Here is a 25,796-nt window from a genome sequence, read left to right as displayed (position 1 = left end):
ACTTATCTAGGTAATTTATCACAAGCACTAGTAGGGATGTGCAATAGCCCCTACAATTCCTTTGTTACTCAAAATACTACAATTTGTTTCACAAAATATTTGTATTTTTGAAATATTATGCAATAATTTATTGTTCCGTCAGACATTTCTGGTGGAAACAGGAGAGTTGAGGTGCACATTGAATTCTGAGTGATTTGTTCAGCCGTGGTTTTATGTTTTTTTGATACAATGCGGCTTAACACCCGAACATCCCTTTCAGACAGCTTCCTCTTACAGCGTCCACAGTTAATCCTGTTGGATGTGGTTGGTTCTTCTTGGTGGTATGCTGACATTACCCTGGATACCGTGGCTCTTGATACATCACAAAGACTTGCTGTCTTGGTCACAGATGCGTCAGCAACAATTTTTCCTCTTTTGAACTCTGGTATGTCACCCATAATGTTGTGTGCATTGCAATATTTAGAGCAGAACTGTGCTCTTACCCTGCTAACTGACCTTTAACCTTCACACTCTGCTCTTACTGGTGCAATGTGCAATTAATGAAGATTGACCACCAGGCTGCTCCAATTTAGCCATGAAACCTCCCACACTAAAATGACAGGTGTTTCAGTTTCATTGTCCAACCCCTGTAGCTAGCTAACTAGCTAAATAAATGTAATAAATAAAAAAATCTGCTGGTGTTGATCCACTGTGTTTTATTATCAAGTCTAAAGTCAGTGCAGATTTGTTTTCCAACAAAATCTTACAGCACTTCATGCTTCCCTCTGCTGACAACTTTTATGGAGATTCAGATTTGGATTTCATTTTCCAGCAGGACTTGGCACACTGCCCACACTGCCAAAAGCACCAGTTGGTCTTATATAATATTCTAATTTTCTGAGACACTGATTTTTTGGGTTTTCATTGGCTGTAAACCATAATCATCAACAATAAAATAAATACACGCTTAAAATAGATCACTCTGTATTTAATACATCTATATAATATATGAGCTTCACTTTTTGAACTGAATCACTGAAATAAAGTAACTTTTTAATGATATTCAATTTTTTTTAAGATGCACTACTAAATCTTGTGATAATGCGGAAGCTTGTGGAAACGATGTTGCAGAGAATGTATTTCGTAATTAAAAGCTAAAGGAGGTCTAACCACAAATTAGAGTGTGTGACCTTTTTCTGTTGGTCAGACAGTTTATATTTCAGTGCCACACCCATGTCGGGCATACTTTCCCAAAGTGGTACATTGTGAAACAAATGTTAATAGTTTTGCTGGCAAGCTTCCCAGAGAAAATAACAATCCAAAAGTAGACCCCCTATCTCTGAAGTTTCTCCTAGAAAACAATGAGATCAGATGAAAACACAAAATGAACTTTAACATAAACCTCCTGCGGCTGAAATGTGTCTCCTAAGATAAATCCTAAGATTATGTTTAAGTGAACAGTAAAAATAGTATATGTACATATATGTAAATGTATAAAACAATTAAGAATAAGAGTGTGAAGGTGTGGTTATCTCCAATCACATCCTTCACTAGTGCATCTCAAAAAAATAGAATATTATTGAAAAGTTACTTTATTTGAGTAATTCAGTTCAAAATGTGAAACTCTTATACTATATAGATGTATTACACACAGAGTGATCTATTTTAAGAGTTTTTTTGTTTTGTTTTTGATTATGGCTTACAGACAAGGAAAACCCAAAAATCATAATCTCAGAAAATTAGAATAATATATAAGACCAGCTGGTACTTTTGGCAGTGTGAACAGTGTGCCAAGTCCTGCTGGAAAATGAAATCTGCATCTCCATAAAAGTTGTCAGCAGAGGGAAGCATGAAGTGCTGTAAGATTTTGTGGGAAAACAAAACTGCACTGACTTTAGACTTGATAATAAAACACAGTGGATCAACACCAGCAGATGACATGTCTCTCCAAACCATCACTGATTGTAGAAACTTTACACTAGACCTCGAGCAGCTTGAACTGTGTGTCTCTCCACTCTTCCTCCAGACTCTGATCCTTAATTTTCGAATGAGATGTAAAATTTACTGATGATCAGTGATGGTTTGTAGAGACATGCTGATCATCTGCTGGTGTTGATCCACTGTGTTTTATAAAAACATATATATATATATATATACTCTTCATCAAGGATGAAGATGATAGTGGTCTTCCAAATGGTCTGCAAGGTAAGGGAAGCAGATTAAGAACCCCTGGTCCAGCACGATATAAATAAATTAGATTTGATTTGATCCTAATTATTGTAGAACAGGATGAAAGGAGGATAATAATAATAAAGTATAAAGAGAAACAGAACTACAGAACTACAGTCTGTAATTATTATAGAACTACAGATTTCTGCTGTATGATCAGTATTGGTGATGAATGTTTGGTGTGTGTGTACACAGCTCAGTTCAGTCAGGTGCAGTAATGCAGGTTTGTGGAAGGAGGGGCTGATGGGAAACTATAGCTTAGGGCCTCAGAAAAGTATCTGTGGGCGGCCCTGCCCTGCAGACACGCAGACACGGGGCCCGGCCCGCTTTACATACCTGACCGTGAAAACAGCACAACCACAGCAAGTTCAAACCTGGAGCACCAAGCCTGAACAGCAGCAGCAGCAGCAGCAGCTCAGCACTCACAAACACGCGAGAGCACCTGGGAGCAGGCCAGAGCATACAGGAAGAATGTAGGCGGGGCCTGAGAGAGAGAGAGAGAGAGAGAGAGAGAGAGAGAGAGTTAGAGAGAGAGAGTTAGAGAGAGAGTTGTTAGCAGGTCACTAAAGCAGGAGTTACATTTCTGTTACTGTATTGTCATTTATTTTCTGAAGGATTTGCTTGGATTTTGAACAAGTGCACTGCATTCTGGGATTAAATAATGTGTGAATTTTCCTCTGGTGGACTCTGAGGTCAAGTTTATAATCCTAGTGAACTTGGAGAACAGCAGGTGTGAAGACAAGAAACTCAAAAAGGAAGGAAAGGCAAGGTAAGTTCTGATTCTCCAAACAAAAAAAAACGTAAAAAAACAAGAATTAAAAGTATTTAGTAATTAAGATTCACTCTTCAGTCTGTTGGTTTCTTATACCTTATAAATACCTTCTTCTGTCTGAGCAAATCACACACTGCTTAATAATGTCTTCAGTAAATACGGGTAATATGGCATTTACGAGAAGAGCGCAGACAAACGCTGCCGCAAACTGGTATTTACCACTGGGAGACTCTTAATAACTCAATAAGCCCTGACTTTTTGAGTTGGGGGCGTGGCAATTAGACTTAACAGAAGCTGCAATAATTTTTTACTGTTTTTGTCTTATCCAAATGTGAACAAATCAGTGATAATCAGCACATAAAAACATAACTAAACTAAGGATCAAGTACAAAAGAACCTTAAGTATGTGAAAAAAAACAGTAATAACATACGAATGCAAGTACCTAAAACATAAGTGCAAAAACAATCAGTAAGTATGTAAGAATGTACATTTTTGTAGCATTTTTGTATGTTAAAACCAGTAAGTGCATAAAAAATTAATATGTAAGTATATACATAGGAATATAAATACACACAAAATCAATAAGTATGGAAAAATTCAGTAAGTACATAAACTTTTGGAAACATTTAAGTACGTAAAATTTTGTATGTATGTAAAAACTTAGCATGTTAGTACATAAAAAATCTGTAAATATGTAACCTCATAAAATTTAATAAAAGTACATAAAAATTCAGTAAGTATGTAAACATTCAGAAAGTATGTAGGTATGTCAAAAAATTTGTAAGTATGTAAGCTTGTAAAAATTCAGCAAGTAAGTAAAAATTCAGCAAATACAGAGAATTTTAGAAGTATTTAAGTATGTAAAAATTCAGTGAGTAAATACGCAAAAATTCATTAACTACTTAAAATTCAGTTAGTATGTAAAAATGTATTAACTACTAAAAATTAAGTTAGTATTTAAAATTGATTAACTACTAAAAATTACGTACTAAATTCAGTTAGTACGTAAAAATTCATTAACTACTAAAAATTCAGTTAGTACGTAAAAAATTCATTAACTACTAAAAATTCAGTTAGTATGTAAAAATTCATTAACTACTAAAAATTCAGTTAGTATGTAAAAATTCATTAACTACTAAAAATTCAGTTAGTATGTAAAAATTCATTAACTACTAAAAATTCAGTTAGTATGTAAAAATTCATTAACTACTAAAAATTCAGTTAGTACGTAAAAATTCATTAACTACTAAAAATTCAGTTAGTATGTAAAAATTCATTAACTACTAAAAATTCAGTTAGTATTTAAAAATTCATTAACTACTAAAAATTCAGTTAATATGTAAAGATTCATTAACTACTAAAAATTCAGTTAGTACGTAAAAATTCATTAACTACTAAAAATTCAGTTAGTATGTAAAAATTAATTAACTACTAAAAATTCAGTTAGTATGTAAAAATTCATTAACTACTAAAAATTCAGTTAGTACGTAAAAATTCATTAACTACTAAAAATTCAGTTAGTACGTAAAAATTCATTAACTACTAAAAATTCAGTTAGTACGTAAAAATTCATTAACTACTAAAAATTCAGTTAGTACGTAAAAATTCATTAACTACTAAAAATTCAGTTAGTATGTAAAAATTCATTAACAACTAAAAATTCAGTTAGTACGTAAAAATTCATTAACTACTAAAAATTCAGTTAGTATGTAAAAATTCATTAACAACTAAAAATTCAGTTAGTACGTAAAAATTCATTAACTACTAAAAATTCAGTTAGTATGTAAAAATTCATTAACTACTAAAAATTAAGTTAGTATGTAAAAATTCATTAACTACTAAAAATTCAGTTAGTATGTAAAAATTCATTAACTACTAAAAATTCAGTTAGTACGTAAAAATTCATTAACTACTAAAAATTCAGTTAGTATGTAAAAATTCATTAACTACTAAAAATTCAGTTAGTATGTAAAAATTCATTAACTACTAAAAATTCAGTTAGTATGTAAAAATTCATTAACTACTAAAAATTCAGTTAGTACGTAAAAGTTCATTAACTACTAAAAATGTAAACATTTTTTAAGTATGTAAAAATGCAGTAATTAAGTAAGTACATAAAAAATTCAGTAAGTACGTAAAACCTCAGTAAGTATATAAAAAAATAGATGTTAGTAATTTTAAAAATAAGTAAGTATGTAAATAAAATAAATAAGAACATAAAAATGTAGTTGGTATGTAAGTATGCGGCAATTCACTAAGTATGTAAAATTAAGTATGTAAATATGTAAGTAAGTAAAAACAGACAATAAGGTAAATATATGTACTTACTGAATTACACTGTTAGATTGTTTTGTGTGCAGTAATTTTATTATATTTTATCATTTTATCTCTGTTAGAAACAGAAAAGCATTAAAAACATTTTCCTCTGAGAGTTCCTGTTGTTTCTAACAAAACAGAAACCAGGTCAAACTCTTATTAGCAGTAAGAATGAAGTTCTGAGCTGAATTTAAGAGCAGATCAGAATTCTGCCTCTAATCTCATTTACCCAGAAACCCACAGCCGCCTCATAATGCCCATATAACACCCATATAATACCCTTATAACCCCCATTCAGCCATTAATTCCCCCATTATTCAGGGGTGTAGTACTGTATTAAAGTGTTACTGTAGGAGAGGTGAGTGAATTGTGTATAAATTAGTGTTAAATGGAGAGGAACACTTTGATCTCAGCACACTGTCAGTGGTGTAGGTGACCCGCCCTGCTCTCTGCTTCCAGTGTAGATTCCTCCTCTCAGTGCTGTAACTCAGAGTTAATGTTTAATCAGGGTCAGAGCTCAGACCCAGAGCCGCTCGACAGGAAGTGAACGCAACAAACAGCAGGTTAAAACAGGAGAGCTGATGATTCACCATCACAGATTCACCAGAACATGATCAGATCTGATCTTCAGCTTCACCATGCAGAGAATTCAGTCACGTTTTATCTCTCCAACCGTACAGCATGTCAGAACAGTCCTGCGTTCAGAAACCTGCAGTTACACTCATATCATTTACTCTACAGCAGCATAGCTGCTCATTTACAGAGCGCAATATACTGAATTTACAGAAATATACAGGGTCGTTGTCCTGTTGCATCATCCTCTTCTATTGAGCTTTAGCTGGTGGACAGATGGTCTTAAGTTTCCTGGAACTAAGGCAGCAAAGCAGGGGGGGGCAATATTACAGCTAAACTACAACCTAGAAGCTTTCATTTTCATCCTCATTTACATAACATTACATAACCTGATTTTTAAATAAAGAGGCAGAAATTTAATTATTTTGACAAGAGAATGGGAGAAATTGAATGAAATATCCATAATTCTATGCAAGTTTATATGTGACATATGAACAGTGCGACAGTCATAGATTTTGATGGTACGGTTATAGTCTGATTAAAAAAAACTCAGTTTGATTATGATGTGCAATATATTCACCAACAATATGGATGCATAAAATCACATTTGTAATCCAAGGTTTTACTGTATTTTTGTGGGGTTTTGAGTTTGTTTTAAAGGAGGGGAATCTGAGCGTCTGATGGATGAGGGGAAGACCTTCCAGAGGGTTGGCTGTAATATGTTCCTTTGGTCTAAAGGAAAACTCGCTTCTGCTTTAGTGGTCATTTTCTGCTTGGTGCTTGATCTGTCTCTATTGAATATAACGTGACATCTGTTGGAGGGGACCAAAACTGGCTTTTTTTTCCTCACCACATTGATCATTCTGCGCTGTGCTCTTGCAGTCATCTTTACAGGACTTTACCACGCCTAGGGAGAGTAGCAATTTACAGAAATATACTAAAGAAACAGAGCTCAATATACTAAATTTACAAGATACACTAAATTTACAGAGCTCAATATACTGAATTTACAGAAATATACTAAAGTTAAAAAAGCTCAAGATACCTAACGCATTTATAGAAATAAATTGATTACATTTACAGAAATTACACAACATTTACAAAACTACATGTTTTGAATGAACAGAAATGTACTAAATTTACAGAATTAAATATTTTAAATTTACAGAAATATACTACATTTATATAATTAAATATACAATTGTATAAAAAATAGACTTTTACAGAACTAAATCTACTAAATTTACAGACGTACATATGGTCTTAAAAAAACTAATTTTACAAAACTAAAATAAGTGAAAAATGGAATTTTATCTAACTAAATCTACTCAATTTACAGATGTATATTCGGTTAAAAAAATTATTTTATGTAAATCTACTCAATTTACTGACATATATAAAGTTAAATAATCTATTTTTACAGAACAAAATCTACTTAATTTACAGACATATATAGTAAGTAAAAAATCCAATTTTACCAAACTAAATCTACTACATTTACAGACTTAAAATTAGTTAAAAAAATCTAATTTTATAGAACTAAATCTACTGAATTGACAAAAATATACTGTATTTACATAATGTACATATTACAAAATAAATCTGTATAATATTTTTCACTATTCCCCCCTAATGTCTTCTGTTATTAAATACACATTTTGTGTTGAAAGGTTGCTTCTCTGGTCTAGTTTTGTTGTAAAGCTGTAAGTCAGTGTATTTTAAGATAGAAACCTGGTAAGACTGAACCAAAGTAATAATAAAAAAACTTTTCAGATTTTTTAGATTTTTTAATAGAACCATGTGCACTCAGCTGTTTCACCAGTCTGTGAAAAGCTCTTGTAGGGATTTACAGTTTATAAAAAATACTATATTTTCATACTATATGATAAGAGTATTTTTGTATATGTCCGTTTTGTGTTGCAGCAAAAGTCTGATGGTAGTTAATGTTATAATCTGTGATTTTCACACTGTGGAAAGTTCTTATAGCAGTTATCTCCAGTTCACTGCACTGTGTGCTTAGGGAGTGTCTGATACATAGTTTATTACTCGCTCACACACACACACACACACACGCGCACGCACACACATGCGCACACACACCTAAATCCAGCCACACGCTGGACAGGGTAGGATCTGTCTGATCACATGTTGTATTTCTCTGTTTCTAGATGGATCTGAAGGGGGTTCTGGTTTCAGCTGTATTTGGGCTTCTTTGCTTCACCATTACTGAGTCAGGTAAGATTCTGATCCTCTACTTTACTGATTCTTATCTGTAGTTCCTACAGAACAGGAGAAGAATTTACATATTTAATCAGCCATTCATACAAATATTAACATCAGTGTTTATAAAAGGTCATGTGAGTTTGTGTTTTGGGGCTCACTATTATCACCAAAATAAACAAACTGTTCATGAAAGTTTTAATAGATGTTATTATCTGATAACAGCAGGTTGAGAACATCATCAGTTTGGTTTAGGAGTAATTTTACATGATAAAGAGGGAAGTAGATCAGAAGATACTCAAAAGCTAGACATCATGTTAGGGCTGCAGCTATCGATTATTTTAGTAATCGAGTCCTCTACTGAAAAAAATCGATTCAATTAATCGAGTAATCGGATAAAACATACTTGTTTGCTTAAAAAGTAATTAAAAATACCCAAGAAAAATAAACGACATTTCACTTAATAATGATTGTTCAATTGATTTCCTATTTTAGATAAGTTATATTTTGAAATTCACAATATACATTTCCAAACTGCAAACACAAATAGAAATAAATAAAGGAATAATAATTTAATAATTAGTACTTTAATAAATTAAGTTAAATTATTTTCAACAAGGATTAAAGTGTGCTGTTGTGGGAGGCAAGAGTGAATACACGCTGTCCAGCCTAAAATACTAAGTTGTCGCTCTTTTCCCTCGCTCTTTTTACTCGAGTAATCGTTTCACCCCTACATCATGTCAATATCACAAGAAATTCGGGAACAAATGAAAAAGAAAGTAATTGAGATCCTTAAGATCATTGAGATCAGTTTGGAAAAGGTTATAAAGCGAACCACAGTGAGAGCCATTATCCACAAATGCCGAAAATGTGGAACAGTAGTGAACCTTCCCAGGAGAGACCGGCTGACCAAAATGATCCCAAGAGTGCAGCGACGACTCATCCAAGAGGTAAAAAAAGAACCCAAACAACTGCAGGTGCAGGCATTACTTGCCTCATTTAATGTCAGCGTTCATGACTGTACCCTAAGAAAGAGACTTTTCAGAGATAGAACATTATACCAACAGTAAAACATGGTGGTGGTAGTGTGATGGTCTGGGGCTGCTTTGCTGCTTCAGGACCTGGAAGACTTGCTGTGATGAATGGAACCATGATTTCCACTGTTTACCAAAAAGTCCTGAACGCATATATCCGGCCATCTGTTCGTGACCTCGATCTCAAAATGAACTTGGGTTCTGCAGCAGGAGAATGATCCAAAACACACCATCTACTCCACCTTTGAATGGCTGAGGAAAACTTACGTTTTTGTAGTGACCTGAATCCTATATAGATGCTGTGGCATGATCTTAAAAAGGCGGTTAATGTTAAAAAAAAACTACAATGTGGAGGAATTACAACAATTTAGTAAAGAAGAATGAGCCAAAACTCCTCCACAGCACTGTGATAGACTACCATGCAAGTTTCTGCAAACGCTTGATTGCACTTGTTGCTGCTAAGGGTGGAACAACCAGAGACGCTAGAGCTGTGGCAGCTTTATATTTGAGATTATATTTGAGTTGTTCATGCTCATATACAGTCATTGTCTGTAACTGAGTGTATACAGTCATACCCTGAAACTGCTGCTTTGTTTTATGGATGAATGTTTTGTCTTATTTCCTTCTTCAGACGCTGCGACTGAGGGGAATGAATGCACTAAAGCTGCAGCTCTCTCCTGTGGGGACTGCATTCAAGTTGGACAGCAGTGTGGATGGTGTTCCAGTCCAGTAATTTTTCCTTCTTCTGTTTTTATACATTTTTTTAACTAGATTTGTTTACTGTAGCAATGTTTTATGCAGCATCAGCCCTAAGGGTTTGTTATGGCTGCTGTGTCGAAGGAGAAATTCGGTGGAAAATGAACTTGGGAGTAGTGAAACATGATAACAAGTACATACTTTTTTTTTTTTAATCAAGCAAAAGGCATGTACTTATTCTCTTATTTAATCATGGGTGTGTTTTTGGGTGTAACATAAAATATACCAATCACTGTGTAGGTGCACGAGCAGGTCATTTAATTCTAAGCAGAGTAATATGACCATACATTTTATTTTGTATTCTGGTACATGGTATATGGGGTGTACACGTGTTGCACAGGCAATTCACTGCCAAGATAGCAATTATCATCTGACTGTTGACCTCTGCCTGTGTTGTTTTCAGTCAGTGGAGCACCTGTGTTTTTCATTGCCAAGATAGGAATAAGCAAGATATTTACCTGAACACAACTCACTGCCAGCCCACCACACCCATTAGCGTAGAAATATTCACAAGCACTGTTGCTAATTAAACAACGCAGGCACAAGACCTTGTGCAGGGTGTAAGATAGGGACGTTTAAGTCTATCAATATAAGAAATCTTCCCTGTATTGCTAGATTAGGGAGCATTATCACCCCACCTCTCCCCTAACTCCGCAACTGATTTCAGAAAATACAGGTCAGTTTCCTTTTCTGAGAAGTGCAGAAGCAGTGCAGCATTAAAATAGCAATCCGCCAAAGTCAGAGTGCACCTGGCTCTTATTGGTTGCTGATTGGTTTGTTTCTCCTTATCCCAAAACACACCTATGATAAATTAAGAGAATGAATACAGTTAATTTTGAGTAGCATTAGGTGTACTCTTCCCGTCATTACGATAGCAAAGGTACACTGACACGCCCTAAATCAAGCTGAGCGATTCGCAGTTGATGGCTCTCCTATAGATCACTAAAAAGGGCCCATAGTGTTTTCCACTATGTTTTGAACACTTCAAATAAAAAAAATTCTGGGTAGCAACAACCTGGAATACCATAGCAGCCACTTAGGAACCCCACAGTAACACATTACATCAGGAAGCCACAGCAACCACTTAGGAACACCATAGCAACCCCATAGCAGTCATCTAGTGACCACTATGAAACCTATAGCAACCACCAGGTATAGTTTAGCAACCACTTACCAACCAGTTTCCAACACTACAGCACCCAGCTGGGAAACCATGGCAACCACTTAGCAACACTAGTGAAATTAACCTACTTGGGAAAAAACATCTTTCTTTATTTTGCTCTCCAGTACTGTCTGTGTACAGAGGAGATTTTGGCTAAACCAACTTATGGTCCAATTTAGAAAAAAGATTGTAGCTCAGAAGGTTGAAGACCAGAACCAGCTGGTTCCAAAACAGCTTCTTCCCCAAGGCGACCAGGCTAATGAACAGCCAGTAGAACAGTGTTCTGCACAACCCACCCCACTGCCTTATCTCATACAATCTCACTGCACCCTGCACTTTACTTCACACTGCAGTTCCCAACACCAGATCATTTAGATCCAGCCTCAGAAACTCACACTCAACCTGAGAGCTGGTACACATAACAACCACCTATCAACACTATAACAACCACTTATTAACACTATAGCAGTCCCCTAGAGACCACATTGAAAACTATAGCAACCACTTAGCAACCGGTTCCCAACATCACAGCACAAGTTGGGAAACCGTAGCAACCACTTAGCAACACTAGTGAAACTAACCTACCTGGGAAAAACACCTTGCTTTATTTTGCTTTTCAGTATGTCTGTGTACAGAGGAGATTTTGGATAAACCAGCTTATGGTCCAACTTAGAAAAAAGTGGGCTTGATCTTGAAGAGTAACTGTTTATTTTACCTTGAGTGTATTGACAAATATCTTTCAATTATGATTACTTATCTTAGTATCTATAATTACATAATCATTGTGTGAAACCTTGTATTCTATATGCATAGCCAATACTCACATTGTATTTGATCATTTTTATTACTCACAGTGTATTTTACACGCATTTATATAGAAGATTAACCAATAATCACAGTATATTCTTTACATATATAGTAAAACACTGTTTGATCAGGCATGTGACTAACACCGACCTTATTATGACAAATTAACCCACACGATACATAAGGCGTTTACTAACACATAGGACCTATTATATGGCGGACTAACCACGCGCTACTAACACATTAACATATAATATATGGAATCCATTGTGTGACGTGTGTAGCTTATGCTTGAAGCATTTTGTTCACTGCATGTTTCTGACTAACGGCCATCAATCATCAGCTAGTACACTCTGTATGAACTAAATTGATACAAAGGAGACTTCGAGACGAACAGTGTGGCCTTTCTCTCTGTGCGTGCAAAGTTCTTCACCTACCAAAGCGGGAGGAGGACACGCGCACATAGGGAGGGCGGCACTGTCTAATTCCTGAAACAATACCACACTGTCCGGCTGGATACAGTCAAGGCCAAACACTAGTGGTCCGGTCAGACCTGTGAAACTTGAGCACTAACACGTGAAATTACGCACGCTAACATGAGATGATTTTAGCAACGCCTCATCAGCAGGTTTCACGTCATTTGGGGTATAAACATGGAGTCAGATTAGAGGGGGGTCAGAACTTATACTGAGACAGCTAATAATTGGTTTTGTATGTTCTCCTGGATCCAGTACTTTGTAATAAATACTTGGTTTGCTTTCAACTTCACTCCACCTGTCTGACTCTCTCTATCAAACGAACACGCAGGGGAGTTGTACCCCGGACGAGAGGTGGGTGTTGACCTCTGAGGGTGGTCCACCTCGCCGCTCTGCTGACATATATATATTCATAATGACCACAGGAGTACAAGTCTTCACGCTGTGACGAGATCCAGGCTCTGCAGGATAAGGGCTGTCCGAGCATCAGCCTGGAGAACCCTCGAGGCAACGTTACCATCAACGAGGACAGACCCGTCACCAACCGCAGGAAAGACATAGCAGAGAAACTGAAGTCCGACCAGATCACTCAGATCCAGCCTCAGAAACTCACACTCAACCTGAGAGCAGGTACACATAACAACCATCTATCAACACCATAGCAACATCTAAGATATTATAGCAATCACTTAGCAATACCATAGCAACCACCTAGTGATCAGGTATAGTTTAGCCACCAATTAGCAAGCAGTTTCCAACACTGTAGTAGCCAGCTGGGATACCATAGCAACGACTCTGCAACACTTGAGCAACTACCTGAGCAACACACTGAGAAGGAAATAAGTAAATTAATTACAGTACCTTGCAAAAGTATTCGCCCCACTTGAACTTTTCAAACTTTTGCCACATTTCAGGCTTCAAACATAAAGATATGAAATTTTATTTTTTTTTGTGAAGAATCAACAACAAGTGAGACACAATCGTGAAGTGGAACGAAATTTATTGTATTGTATTGTATTTATTGTATTGTATTACTTGGCCCGCTTGCATTAATACTTTGTAGTGCCACCTTTTGCTGTGATTACAGCTCGAGTCGCTTGGAGTGTGTCTCTATCAGTTTTGCACATCGAGAGGCTGAGCTCAGTGAGGTTGAATGAAGAGCGTTTGTGAACAGCAGTTTTCAGCTCTTTCCACAGATTCTGCACTGGATTCAAGTTTGGACTTTGACTCAGCCATTCTATCACCTGGATACGTTTATTTATTTGCTTTATTTTTTGGATCATTGTCTTGTTGGAAGTCTCAGGTCTTTTGCAGACTCCAACAGGTTTTCTTCCAGAATGGTCCTGTATTTGGCTCCATCCATCTTCCCTGTCCCTGCTGAAGAAAAGCAGGCCCACCACCATGTTTTACTTTGGGGATGGTGGTTCAGGGTGATGAACCTTCTTCCACTTGTTTGATGTACAAACAGCACTCCTTATGACTTTATTCCAACAGTGGCTTTCTTCTAGTCCTTTTTTGGAGCGGCCCGAGAGGTATTTTAGAAATAAAATGAAAGTTTGCCCGCTGTTAAGCAGATTTTTATAATGTGAGATTCAAAGTTTGAACGCTAGGTGTCAGAAACGGGCAAAGAGTCTAAAAGCGGAGAGAGTGCGCATTTCTAGCACAGAAAAACAGGGCAAAGAGTCTAAAAGCGGAAAGAGTGCGCATTTCTAGCGCAGAAAAACGGGGCAAAGAGTCTAAAAGTTGCCGTAATTAAGGAGTTTAATATTAAGAAACATCATGAAATTAAACATCAATTTGAAAAATCTTGTCACTGTCAAAGATAAAGATAGTAAGTCAAGTAAAATGGTGTGTAAATGAACTAATTGGGAAAAAAGTATTATTTAAAGTGGTATAATTCATTATTTGTTTTATTACAGAGTGTGACCCGTGACTTCAAATATATTTCTCCATCTGGCCCCCAACAAATAAAGTTTGGACACCCCTGTTCTAGCCACTCTTCTATAAAGGCCAGATTTGTGCAGTGTACGACTGATTGTTGTCTTATGGACAGATTCTTCCACCTCAGATGTAGATCTCTGCAGTTCATCCAGAGTGATCATGGCTGCATCTCTGATCAGTCTTCTCCTTGTTTGAGCTGAAAGTTTAGAGGGACGGCCAGGTCTTGGTAGATTTGCAGTGGTCTGATAATCCTTCCATTTCAATATGATCACTTGCACAGAGCTCCTTGAGATGTTTAAAGCTTGGGAAATCTTTTTGTATCCAAATCTGGCTTTAAACTTCTCTACAACAGTATCTTGGACTTGCCTGGTGTGTTCCTTGGTCTTCATGATGCTCTCTGCGCTTTAAACAGGACTCTAAGACTATAACAGAGCAGGGGCATTTATACAGAGACTTTATTACACACAGGTGGATTTTATTTATCATCATCAGTCATTTAGGTCAACATTGAATTATTCAGAGATCCTCACTGAACTTCTGGAGTGAGTTTGCTGCACTGAAAGAAAAGGGGGCGAATAATATTGCACGCCCACTTTTCAGTTTTTTATTTCTAAAAAGTTTAAAATATCCAATAAATTACATTACACTTTACAATTGTGTCCCAATTGTTGTTTATTCGTCACAAAAAAATTACAATTTCATATCTTTATGTTTGAAGCCTGAAATGTGGCAATAGGTTGAAAAGTTCAGGAGGGCTGAATACTTTTACAAGGCACTGTACTAATACCACAGTGTTGATCTAGGTTAGGTTCCTGTATTTTACTTCTTATTTCATAGTTCCTCTAAACTAGCAGCGAAAGCCACATATCCCACATCCTGTAGCAGTCTTCAGGTTAAAAAATACAACAAAAATCATACTAATCACAGTGGCTTAAAACACAGCATTCCAGCTATACATTATATATATATACAGATGTACAAATGTATACACACCTTCTCATTTAATGTTTTTCTTAATTTCCTACATTGTAAATGATTAATTAAGTGATTCAGACTATGAAGGAACACATAAGGAATCATGCAGTAACTTAAAAGTGTTAAACAAACCAAAATACTCTGTAAAGCACTTAGGAGCTCTTATCTGGGGTGGTGTTAATTTGCGATTTCTGAGGCTGGTAACTCTGATAAACTTATCCTGTAAAACAGAGGAAACTCTTGCTCTTCCTTTTTCTTTTCTATTTGGGGCACCATGTGTTACAGTGGTCTAAAGTGCTGCCACTATTATTGGGAGATTGCTTGTTCGAATCCCATTCATGCAGCTTGCCATGGGCTGCCGGAGCCCTGAGAGAGCACAATTGGTCTCGCTCTCTCTCTGGGGGGTACAGTAGATTGCTCTCTTTCCCCACAAGGCGTCTGTGAGCTGATGTATCAGAACCGAGTCGCTGCGCTTTCCTCCGAGTGCACTGTGATGCTACTCAGTAATGCTGCATCAGCAGGAGTTCAAAAGGAGGCGGAGTCTGACTTCACATGTATTGGAGGAGGCATGTGCTAGTCTTCAGCCTCCTGGTGTTGGGGCATCACTGTTGATAGTAGTTCTAATGAGTGGATTAGGTAATTGGCTGTGTAAATTAGTGAGAAAATGTGATAAAAAAAAAGATAAAATCTATTTTAACTCAGTGTGCTGAGTTAATGAGAAACATACAGTATTTTATATGAAATTATACATGTTTATTTATTTACCTATGTGTTACAGTTACTTTCTGTTAGCTTAGCTAGATTTGCTTTACTTTCTATCCTTTATCCTGGTTTTAAAAATGTCTACAGGTGAGCCTCAGAAGTTTTCTCTGAAGTTTAAGAGGGCGGAGGATTACCCCATTGACCTGTACTACCTGATGGACCTCAGTGACTCCATGACCCAGGATCTGCAGAACGTGAAAAACCTTGGAACTGATCTCGCCCGAGAAATGCAGGATCTCACCTCAGACCTGAAACTCGGTGAGAACTAGGGTTGTAGTCAGTGTTGGGCAGGTTACTTTGAAAAAGTAATTAGTTATAGTTACTAGTTACTTCTCCAAAAAAGTTACTAACGGAGTTACTTCACTATAAAAGTAACTAGTTACCAGTAAAAGTAACTATTGCGTTACTTCTGTTATTTGCCTCTTAAAAAAATGAAAAAAAGAAAATAAATGATGTTATTACTATTATTATTAGAAAAATAACAAACAAAAATAAACCCAAAATGTTGACAAAAATATAATAACGAATAAAAAAAAAATAAGGAACAAAAAACTCCACACAACCAAAGAAAATTACTAAGACTTAATACTAAGAAAAAAAAAATAAAAAAAAACAAATACGCGTTACGGGGATAAAAATTAAACAAACCAAACCACACTCAAAGGAAAAATGTATATATAAACAAAACAAAAGAATGGACAAAACAACAATCCACTAAAAAACTCATTTAAAACAATCAAAGGCTTTCTGCTCAGAATTATAAAAGTTTCAGATAGTTTCTGTTTCAAATCATGAAAACAGCTCACCAAAACCTCAACCTATCCTTTATATTTTACAATATTTGATTAACGTACAGGTCCTTACTTATTTTTATTTAACTGAACTGAGTTTTATATTATTTATAGCCTCGCGCTGAATTCAGCTCCGTGCTGTGAGAGAGAGAGAGAGAGAGAGAGAGAGAGGCACTATTTTAAGGAAGTGTGCAAGGCATAAAAAAAGACTGTTGATGGGGTGTACCATGGCAACGCGCCATGCTACACGCCTTGCACGGGGTGTCCGATAGAGCCCTTTGTTTGTAAGCACGAAGTTAAAAAAAGTTCATTGAGCGTCTAAAGTAATGTGCAGTAACGGGGTGTGGGAAATGGTAAGGGCGTTATAGATACAGTCAGAGTATTTAGTTAGATTACTCGTTACTTTAGTTCACCATTTTCACTTTCATAATGTGAACAAGATATAATGTCAGATTACTTAATACCAAAATCATACTGTGACAAAAGATCACAAACACCAAGCGTTTATTGGATTGAACAAAAAAAATAATATTGGTGCATAGATGTGAGAAATTCCTGCACAACTTTAAAAAGGAAACCTTCCATCCATCTAAACCTACAGTCAGACCATAATGCAACTCCCATAATTCACACGCCTGTTTTTAACCTCACTCACAAGATAACACCTTACAATATATAGTGGTGGGAAAATAAAGGTGGTGTTTGCCCCCTAATTGTTTTTTTTTTTGCATGTTTGACACTCTTAAATGTTTCAGATCATCAAACTAATTTAAATTGTAATCAAAGACAATACAAGTAAAATGAAGTAAAATCTACTTAAAAGCTAATATCCAAATCCAAATAAATTCAGGAACAAATGAGAAAGAAAGTATTTGAGATCTATCAGTCTTTCTACAGTTTTGGGAATCCAGCGAACCACGGTCAGAGCTATTATTCACAAATGCCAAAAACGGTGGAGCAGTGGTGAACCTTCCCAGGAGTGACCGGCCGACCAACATTACCCCAAGAGTGCAGCGACAACTCATCCAAGAGGTCCCAAAAGACCCCACAACAACATCCAAAGAACTGAAGGCCTCACTTCGTTCATGACTTATGGCTTTATAACCATAAGAAAGAGTCTCAATTTGTTGAGAAAATATCTTGATGATTCCCAAGACTTTTGTGAAAAAACTCACAATTTTGGAAGGTGTGTGTCCCGTTACATCTATCGTAAAAGTAACACTGCATTTCAGAAAAAGAACATCATACCTGCAGTAAAACCTGGTGGTGGTAGTGTGATGGTCTGGGGCTGTTTTGCTGCGTCAGGACCTGGAAGACTTGCTGTGATGAATGGAACTATGAATTCTGCTGCTTAATAAAAGATCCTGAAGGAGAATATCCGACCATCTGTTTGTGACCTCAAGCTGACTTGGGTTCTGCAGCAGGACAATGACCCAAAACACACCAGCAAGTCCACCTCTGAATGGCTGAAGAAAAACAAAGTGAAGACTTTGGAGTGGACTAGTGAAAGTCCTGACCTGAGTCCGATTGAGATGCTGTGGCATGAACTTAAACAAGAAGTTTATGCTGGAAAATCCTCCAATATGGTGGAATTACAGCAATTCTGTAAAGAAATTGGTTTGGATTTTTTTCTCCATTAATAATAAAAGCCTTCGTTTAAAAATAACATTTTGTGTTTACTTGCATTGTCTTTGACTAATATTTAAATTAGTTTGATGATCTGAAACATTTAAGAGCGATAAACGTACAAAAAAATAAGAAATAATGAAGGGGCAAACACTTTTTCACACCACTGAATACAGATGTGGGATTTCCCAAGCCGTCACCTAAAATAACATCAATTTACAGTTTGCTGCTGTCCTATCACATTTGGCATATCAGTGTATGGTTAATGTGGGTTAAAGACATGTACTAAACAGCCCTGTTGACCGGGCACACACTTTAATGTGCCGTACATTGGCAGGGTTTGGTTCATTTCTGGAGAAGCTGGTGATGCCCTTTGTGATGACCACCCCTAAAAAGCTGGAGAACCCGTGCGCCCCGCTCTCCTGCGCACCACCCTTCAGCTACCGCAACGTCCTGAGCCTCACCAGCAACGGCCAAGAGTTCACCGACGCCGTCAGCCGCCAGAAAACCTCAGGGAACCTGGACTCTCCTGAGGGGGGCTTCGATGCCATCATGCAGGCTGTTGTTTGTAAGGTGGGTTGCCTTTTTCAGTCATATGTAGTTTTACTGTTATATGCAACATATAAGAGTAAAATTCTATTTCACACCCTCTGATACCAATAAACTGATCTAGGCAATATTTACTTAACATTTATGTTATCACTTCATGTTTTTAGGACATTGGCTGGAGGAATGCAACAAGGCTTCTGGTGTTCTCCACAGACGCAGCGTTTCACTTCGCTGGAGATGGAAAGCTAGCTGGCCTTGTGCTTCCTAATGATGGGAAATGCTACTTGGAGAAAAACATGTACACTAAGAGTGCTTATTTTGTAAGTGTTACCTCATTTATAGGTAGATGTTTGAGTAAAATGAACATTGGTGTTTAAAGTGGTCTTTAAAGTATGGACAACATTTCTCCCAAATTCCAAATAAAAATATTGTCATTTAGAACATTTATTTGCAGAAAATGTCTAAAATACCAAAAAAGAAGCAGAGCTTTTAGTCCTCAAATAATGCAAAGAAAACTAGTGGAGCTATGTATAATAGCTAAGTTTTGGTAGTTGACCACGCCCTCACTCCTCCCACTTCCTTCCCTATTTAAACCGTCACTTCCTCTCTACCTGCTCGTTGAACAACCTTGCATGTGCTGTTGGCTCCCGCTCCTTACCTGGTACACGATGGTTCTGCACCTGTCTGTCTCTTGCGACCGGCTGTTCCCGTCCACCCCAGCTCATCCACTGCCACCGCCACTGCTCCAGCCTGCTTTCCCTGGTAGTGGTTTGTCTTGTCTCAGCTGCCACGGCTGGCGTCTCCTCGACCTGGTCTGGCACCTCCCGTGCGGTCTCCTCAGGCCTTCAGTGGCTTCTTCTCTCTTTCTCTCGCCGCTTCCGCTGCTAATACCCTCCTGCTGCCCCTACGAGGCCTCCACGCGATGTTTGCGGACTCGGTGGCCTCTCTTTTTCTCTCTTCGCCACCTAAATCCCCTCCTGCTACACTCGTGGGGCCTCTTCGCGTCTTCACCGGACTCCTCTTCTTCCTTTTCAGCGCTGCGCACGCCCCTTCGGCAGCTCACTGCATTGGTTTGCTTTTCCCCCTCCAACTAGCGTCCTTCCGCCCGACCCGCTGGCCAGCTGTGGCTCCGCCTCCCTGCAGCCTCTCTGGCTGCCATTGTCCTCATCGACAAAATCTGTGGCCCCCCTTATCATTCTCACCTTTACCATCACCATTGCAGTCGTAATTATTATCACAATCTTCATCGTCTTCGTCACCTTCGTCATCATACCACCATCTCTGCCTTCATCACCATTATCGTCGCCTTCATCATCATTGGCATCGTCATCATCATGGCCATCTTCACCATCGTCTTCATCACTACAATCTCGTCATCATTGCCACCTTCTCTGCCTACATCACCGCCATTATCATCATCGCTGCCATCTTCTCGCCTGCATCTTCATCGCTTTCACCTTCTTCGCCTGCATCTTCATCACCTTCATCGTCGCCTTTGTCTTGAGTAAAATCTCGCCCTCATCATGGCCATCATCATCATCATCATCATCATCATCGCCACAATCTCTGTCTACATCAACTTCATCATCACCGCTATAGGCGTCATCGCAGCCATCTTCGTCACCTTTGCCACCATCTCTGCCTACATCATCATCATTATCGCCACCATCTTCTCGCCTGCATTTTCGGCGCTTTTGCCTTCTTCGCCTGCATCTTCGTCGCTTTCACCTTCTTTGCCTGCATCTTCTTCGCTTTTATCAATGCCATCGTCTTGAGCATCATCTTGCCCTCATCTTGGCCATCTCCATCACCATAGTCATCATTGGCACCATCTCTGCCTACACCATCATCATTGCCACGATCATCTTGCCTGCATCTTCATCGCTTTCACCGCTTGCATCATCGCCATCGTCTAGAACATCATCTCGCCCTCATCATTTCAACCTATCCCTGCCCACCTTCCATCATCCCAACATCAGTCTGTCTGTCCTCCCTGCCCACCTTCCATCATCCCGACATCAGTCTGTCTGTCCTCCCTGCCCACCTTCCATCATCCCGACATCAGTCTGTCTGTCCTCCCTGCCCACCCTCCATCATCCCGACATCAGTCTGTCTGTCCTCCCTGCCCACCCTCCATCATCCCAACATCAGTCTGTCCATCCTCCCTGCCCACCCTCCATCATCCCAACATCAGTCTGTCCATCCTCCCTGCCCACCTTCCATCATCCCTACATCAGTCTGTCCATCCTCACTGCCCACCCTCCATCATCCCGACATCAGTCTGTCTGTCCTCCCTGCCCATTCTCCATCATCCCAACATCAGTCTGTCCATCCTCCCTGCCCATCCTCCATCATCCCAACATCAGTCTGTCTGTCCTCCCTGCCCATCCTCCATCATCCCAACATCAGTCTGTCCAACTTTCCAACCCACTTCCCATCATCCCATCGTCCTCCCCCGTCTTCCCACCTCATCGGCCGTCTGCCCACTGGCCTCCCTCGGCTATGCCTCTGCCTTCTTCCTTTCTGAGCCACGGCCCTGGCCATGCTGTCCTGTTTAGAACTTCCTGTCTGGCTTCCTCCATCATCATCTTCGCCAATGGCCTTAATCAAAGACATCATCATCAGCATAATCACTGTCCTCATTTTCGCCATCGGCATTGCATTCGCATTACATCGGCATTCAGTACCGCCTTCTTTGTCCTCTCCTTCGTCATCGCCCCTATTGCAGTCATCATCGTCTTCATGACAGTCATTGTCTTTATCACCATCATCATTATCATCATCGTCATCATTATCTTCATTATCATCATCATCGTCCATCATCATCGCCTTCACCACAATGCAAAGATTTTCATCATGGTCATCTTTGTCGTCTACCAATCATTGCCATTATTCTCGTCGCCTTCATCGTCGTCGTGGTCAAAGTCATCATCTTCGGCATCATCACTATCATCTTCTCTTTTCTGACCAGTGCCACCTTCATAGTCATCATTGGTGGCGGCGTGACGTGTAGCTGCGGCTTCTCTTTTAGGCCTTTAAGCTAAATGTAAACCATGTGCATACTTCCCCCAAGTAGTTCGACACCACCTTTCCACTTCTTCTGATTCTTGACTACCAGGACCTCACCCTCTATGCTGTTATTCCAGTACACTCCCATACTTAATTAATTCCCTACCTTTCTTTCCGTAGACCTCCACACTGCCTTCCCCATCTCGCCTCTCTTCCTTCTCTAGTTTACAGCTCTGCCTTATTTCTCTCTCAACTGATACTCAGATCTCCTCACACTTTCCAACCACCACATATTCTTCGGTCATCAGAGTTCTCAAAAGAGAGCTTCACCCTCTCATTGTTTCACTTTGTGTTGCAGGATTACCCCACCATCTCCCAGCTGGCAGATACTCTGAGTGAACACAACATTCAGACCATATTTGCTGTGAATGAAACAGTCTACCCATTGTATAAGGTCTGTATAACGTCCTTCCAATCTCACTGGTTGTTTAAACTTAATTAATTGGTCATTCATTGTACATTCATTTTAATGCATTATGCATCATACAGTATAAAAAAGTACACCAATCATATTCATGCACATATTTTATTCTATCTTTTTATGGGACAACACTGAAAGGGCCTTATCACAGAATGGGTGCCACATCTGTTCCCAGGAAATTACATGTTTAAATGTGCACACAAAATAACTTTAAAATACATTTTATTATTTAGCATAGTGTCTTGTACACTGACTGACCTAATTGAAAAAGTAAGATATGTAATTAAAAAAATATTGAAAAAAATGCATTTGTTACCTGTCCCCACTCTCTAAACTTTAAAAATATTTTTTCACAATAAATCCATAATATTTTAGTTAAATTACACATTTTAGTTTTGTCCCAGGGTTTCACTCAGTCCTGTTACCGTAACACGTTACCCCATCTGAAACGTCTGGAACATTTTACAACAAGTCACATCTACAACAGGAAGTGACATCAGCTGGTTCCTCTGAAGATCATGGGAAGACCTAAATTAAATTCCCTCATTTGTTTTTCTGTATATTTGATCTTATTGTAACTATTACTTAGGAGCTCAATCTCAACACCCTGTTCTGTTACCTACATTCATTCTTAGATCTTTTTTGTTTATTTGTAAAATACAAATTTTGCTTTTTAAATGTTGGGTTTTGTAACCATCTTCAAGCTTAGAAACCTTTTAAAAATGAAAAAAGCTGCCTGAGTTTGGCCAGTACATGTTTTAAATAGTTAAACATGTGTTACATGAGCTACTTGAGCTACAGTATGGTGCTCAAGCTCACAGCGCAATATTCCAGGAATAGTTCCACTCAGAACAGGCCTTCACATGTTCAGTTTGATATCCAATCTTTGGTTTTAAAAATAAATACGAGTGCTGCTAGCATTGCTGCGGAGCTTGAAGTGCGAGGTCAGCCTACAGTTCTCAGACCATTCACCATACACTGCATCTACTTTGTCTGCTTGGCACTGTTGGAGAAGGGAGCCTCTTCTGAAGCTAATGCATAAGAAAGCCTGAAAACAATTCAAGAGTATGCTACTAGAACCATGTCCTGTGGTCTTACAAGAGCAAGATAAATTTGTATGGCTCAGATGGTGTCCAGCTTGAGGAGTAACAAGACAACTGTCAAAGCATTATGGTCTGGGCCTGCATAAGTGCCAGGGAGCTAAATTCAACATGTACTGAGACATTCTGAATGGGTGGGACAATTGGCAAATCAGTACTGCACTACCTAATAATGATGTTTTCTTTTAAATCAATACATTAATAATATATTTAGGCTATTTTATTTATACAGTGGTGAATAAAGAGGCAACATTCAGTCTTCTGTATTTAGCCTTCTTTTTTAATATAAGTGCATTCCTAGTAATCGTGTCTCTCCAGGAGGCAACAGCTTTATCAGTAACACAATCTAAACACAGGAAAATGTATTTTTGTTGGTTTGTTTTAACAGGAGCTGTCGGATCTCATTCCCAAATCAGCAGTAGGAACTCTGTCTGGAAAGTCCTCCAATGTCATAAAGCTCATCATCGATGCCTACAATGTAAGTAAACAATAAATACTCTTGTCGTTTGATTGTTATTGGATTTATTCTCTTCTTCTTCTTTTTTGGTTTCTTCTATTAGATTTTTTGTTGCTTAACTCATCCTGCATTTTCAAAATTATCCAACTCCTGACAGAGTAGAATCCTTCTTTTTGTTTTTGTCCATCTACTGTACTTCTGACCAACTGATATACACCATTTCAGAGACACTAAACAGGCTCTGGAAAAAATGTTTTGTACATTTTATAGAGTATTATTTTACATGGGGTTGGATTTCTCCATGTCCTCAGTGCTGACTGTTTAAGATCAATAATTATTTGAAGTATTTAAATAACACATTTTTTAGACATTTGGATCATTTATTAGTCAGATAATTTCATAACAATATCAAATCACACACCTTTAAGAAAGTAAACATTGACAACAGTGACTGTTTTATGTTAAAGTGGCAATCGGTATTATTTTGTTTCTAAACTGAAAGCAGAAGCATTTCTGAATGGAGAAGAATATGGATAAAATATTGTGTCTAACGGTATCAGTGTGCTGGAACCACCATCCCTGCTACAGTGTTGCCAACTTGGCGACTTTGTCGCTATATTTAGCGACTTTTCAGACGCTCTGACGACTTTTATTGTAAAAAAGCGACTAGCGACAAATCTAGCAAGTTTTTGTGTTGTTTTTGGAGACTTTTGGCGACTCTGACATAAACACACACGCTCTTCAGTCACTGTCCTCAGCGAGCAGCGGGTGCTGCCGTGAGCCCCGCCCCACACCACTCACACTGCAGTCTCACACACTCAGTGTCTGCCTCTTTATAAAAAGCTAAATATCTGTTGAACCATTGAACAATTTGTCTATAATAGGTTTAAAAATAAAGAAAACTTAAAAAAAAAAATAAAACAAACAAACAAACAAAAAAAAAACACTAAAAAAACGTAGAATAACAGTTCCAGCTAACTGCTGCTCTTGTAATAACATTTAACAACATGGCAAAAAACTAATTTATGTAATTCACGTAAAAATGAAGTTATTGTTAAAAAAAGTTTAAAAAGCAACAAAAGTTGTTCATTTGTTAAAGTTCAGTTGTAACATTTCTAACATATTTAGAGTGTTTTACTCACTTTTTTTCTCTCCCACACCTTAATCCTTTACAGCTTCAAAAACATGTTTTATGCTAATTATGCAATGATGTCATTTAGCAACTTCTAGCGACTTTTAGGAAAGCCAATAGCTACTTTAGAGTAGGCAAAACTACCCTGCTAAGCCTAAAATATTCATTCTAAAAACTGGAGTATCGTCTTGATCGCTTCTCGCAGGAGTTTTTCTGGTCACGTCACGCGTCTTTACGTACTTACGTCACACGTACAGCCTCTGAAAGAGGATCCGGCTGTTTTACTCAACATGAGCGGCTGGTGGAGCAGCGGAGACTTCAGAAGAGGGAACTCAGATCTCAGTAGCTCATTTACTCACAGTAAAACCAAAGAAATGAAGGAGTGAAGTTTCTGACTGAGCGCACTCTCTCTCTCTCTCTCTCTCTCTCTGACTGAACATAACCTGGAATCGGATTCATCAACTCCGAAAGGAGACCACATCACACCCGCCCAGTTAATAATGATTATTCCACATGCTCGGTGCAATAATACTTTCTCAACAGAGAGGGCCCTACAGCTTTAAGGGACTGAAGACACTCACTGCTAAATGTTCAATAATGTTAAATTCTTCTCCCTAGATGCCAAGCTCATGCAGTTTGCCAGATTGA

The 25,796-nt window shown here is 38.1% G+C and overlaps 1 protein-coding gene across 1 annotated transcript in view; it reads left to right on the top strand.

Annotated features, from left to right (window-relative positions):
• Positions 1-2,629: 2,629 nt before the first annotated feature.
• The window catches only part of LOC103029939 (integrin beta-1), a 36,268-nt gene continuing 13,101 nt past the window's right edge, over positions 2,630-25,796 (top strand). Inside the window, exons 1-9 of the mRNA XM_049476806.1 lie at positions 2,630-2,977; positions 8,039-8,105; positions 9,756-9,853; positions 12,751-12,955; positions 16,091-16,261; positions 18,758-18,993; positions 19,137-19,289; positions 22,337-22,432; positions 23,948-24,037. Coding sequence (XP_049332763.1) covers positions 8,039-8,105; positions 9,756-9,853; positions 12,751-12,955; positions 16,091-16,261; positions 18,758-18,993; positions 19,137-19,289; positions 22,337-22,432; positions 23,948-24,037 — 1,116 coding nt within the window. The 5' untranslated portion in view covers positions 2,630-2,977. The remainder of the gene's footprint in view (positions 2,978-8,038; positions 8,106-9,755; positions 9,854-12,750; positions 12,956-16,090; positions 16,262-18,757; positions 18,994-19,136; positions 19,290-22,336; positions 22,433-23,947; positions 24,038-25,796) is intronic.

The sequence above is a fragment of the Astyanax mexicanus genome, chromosome 4, assembly GCF_023375975.1.
Source record: "Astyanax mexicanus isolate ESR-SI-001 chromosome 4, AstMex3_surface, whole genome shotgun sequence".
Taxonomy (NCBI): domain Eukaryota; kingdom Metazoa; phylum Chordata; class Actinopteri; order Characiformes; family Acestrorhamphidae; genus Astyanax; species Astyanax mexicanus.
Note: the sequence above shows the minus strand (reverse complement) of the source record. Positions and strands in the feature narration are given on the sequence as shown.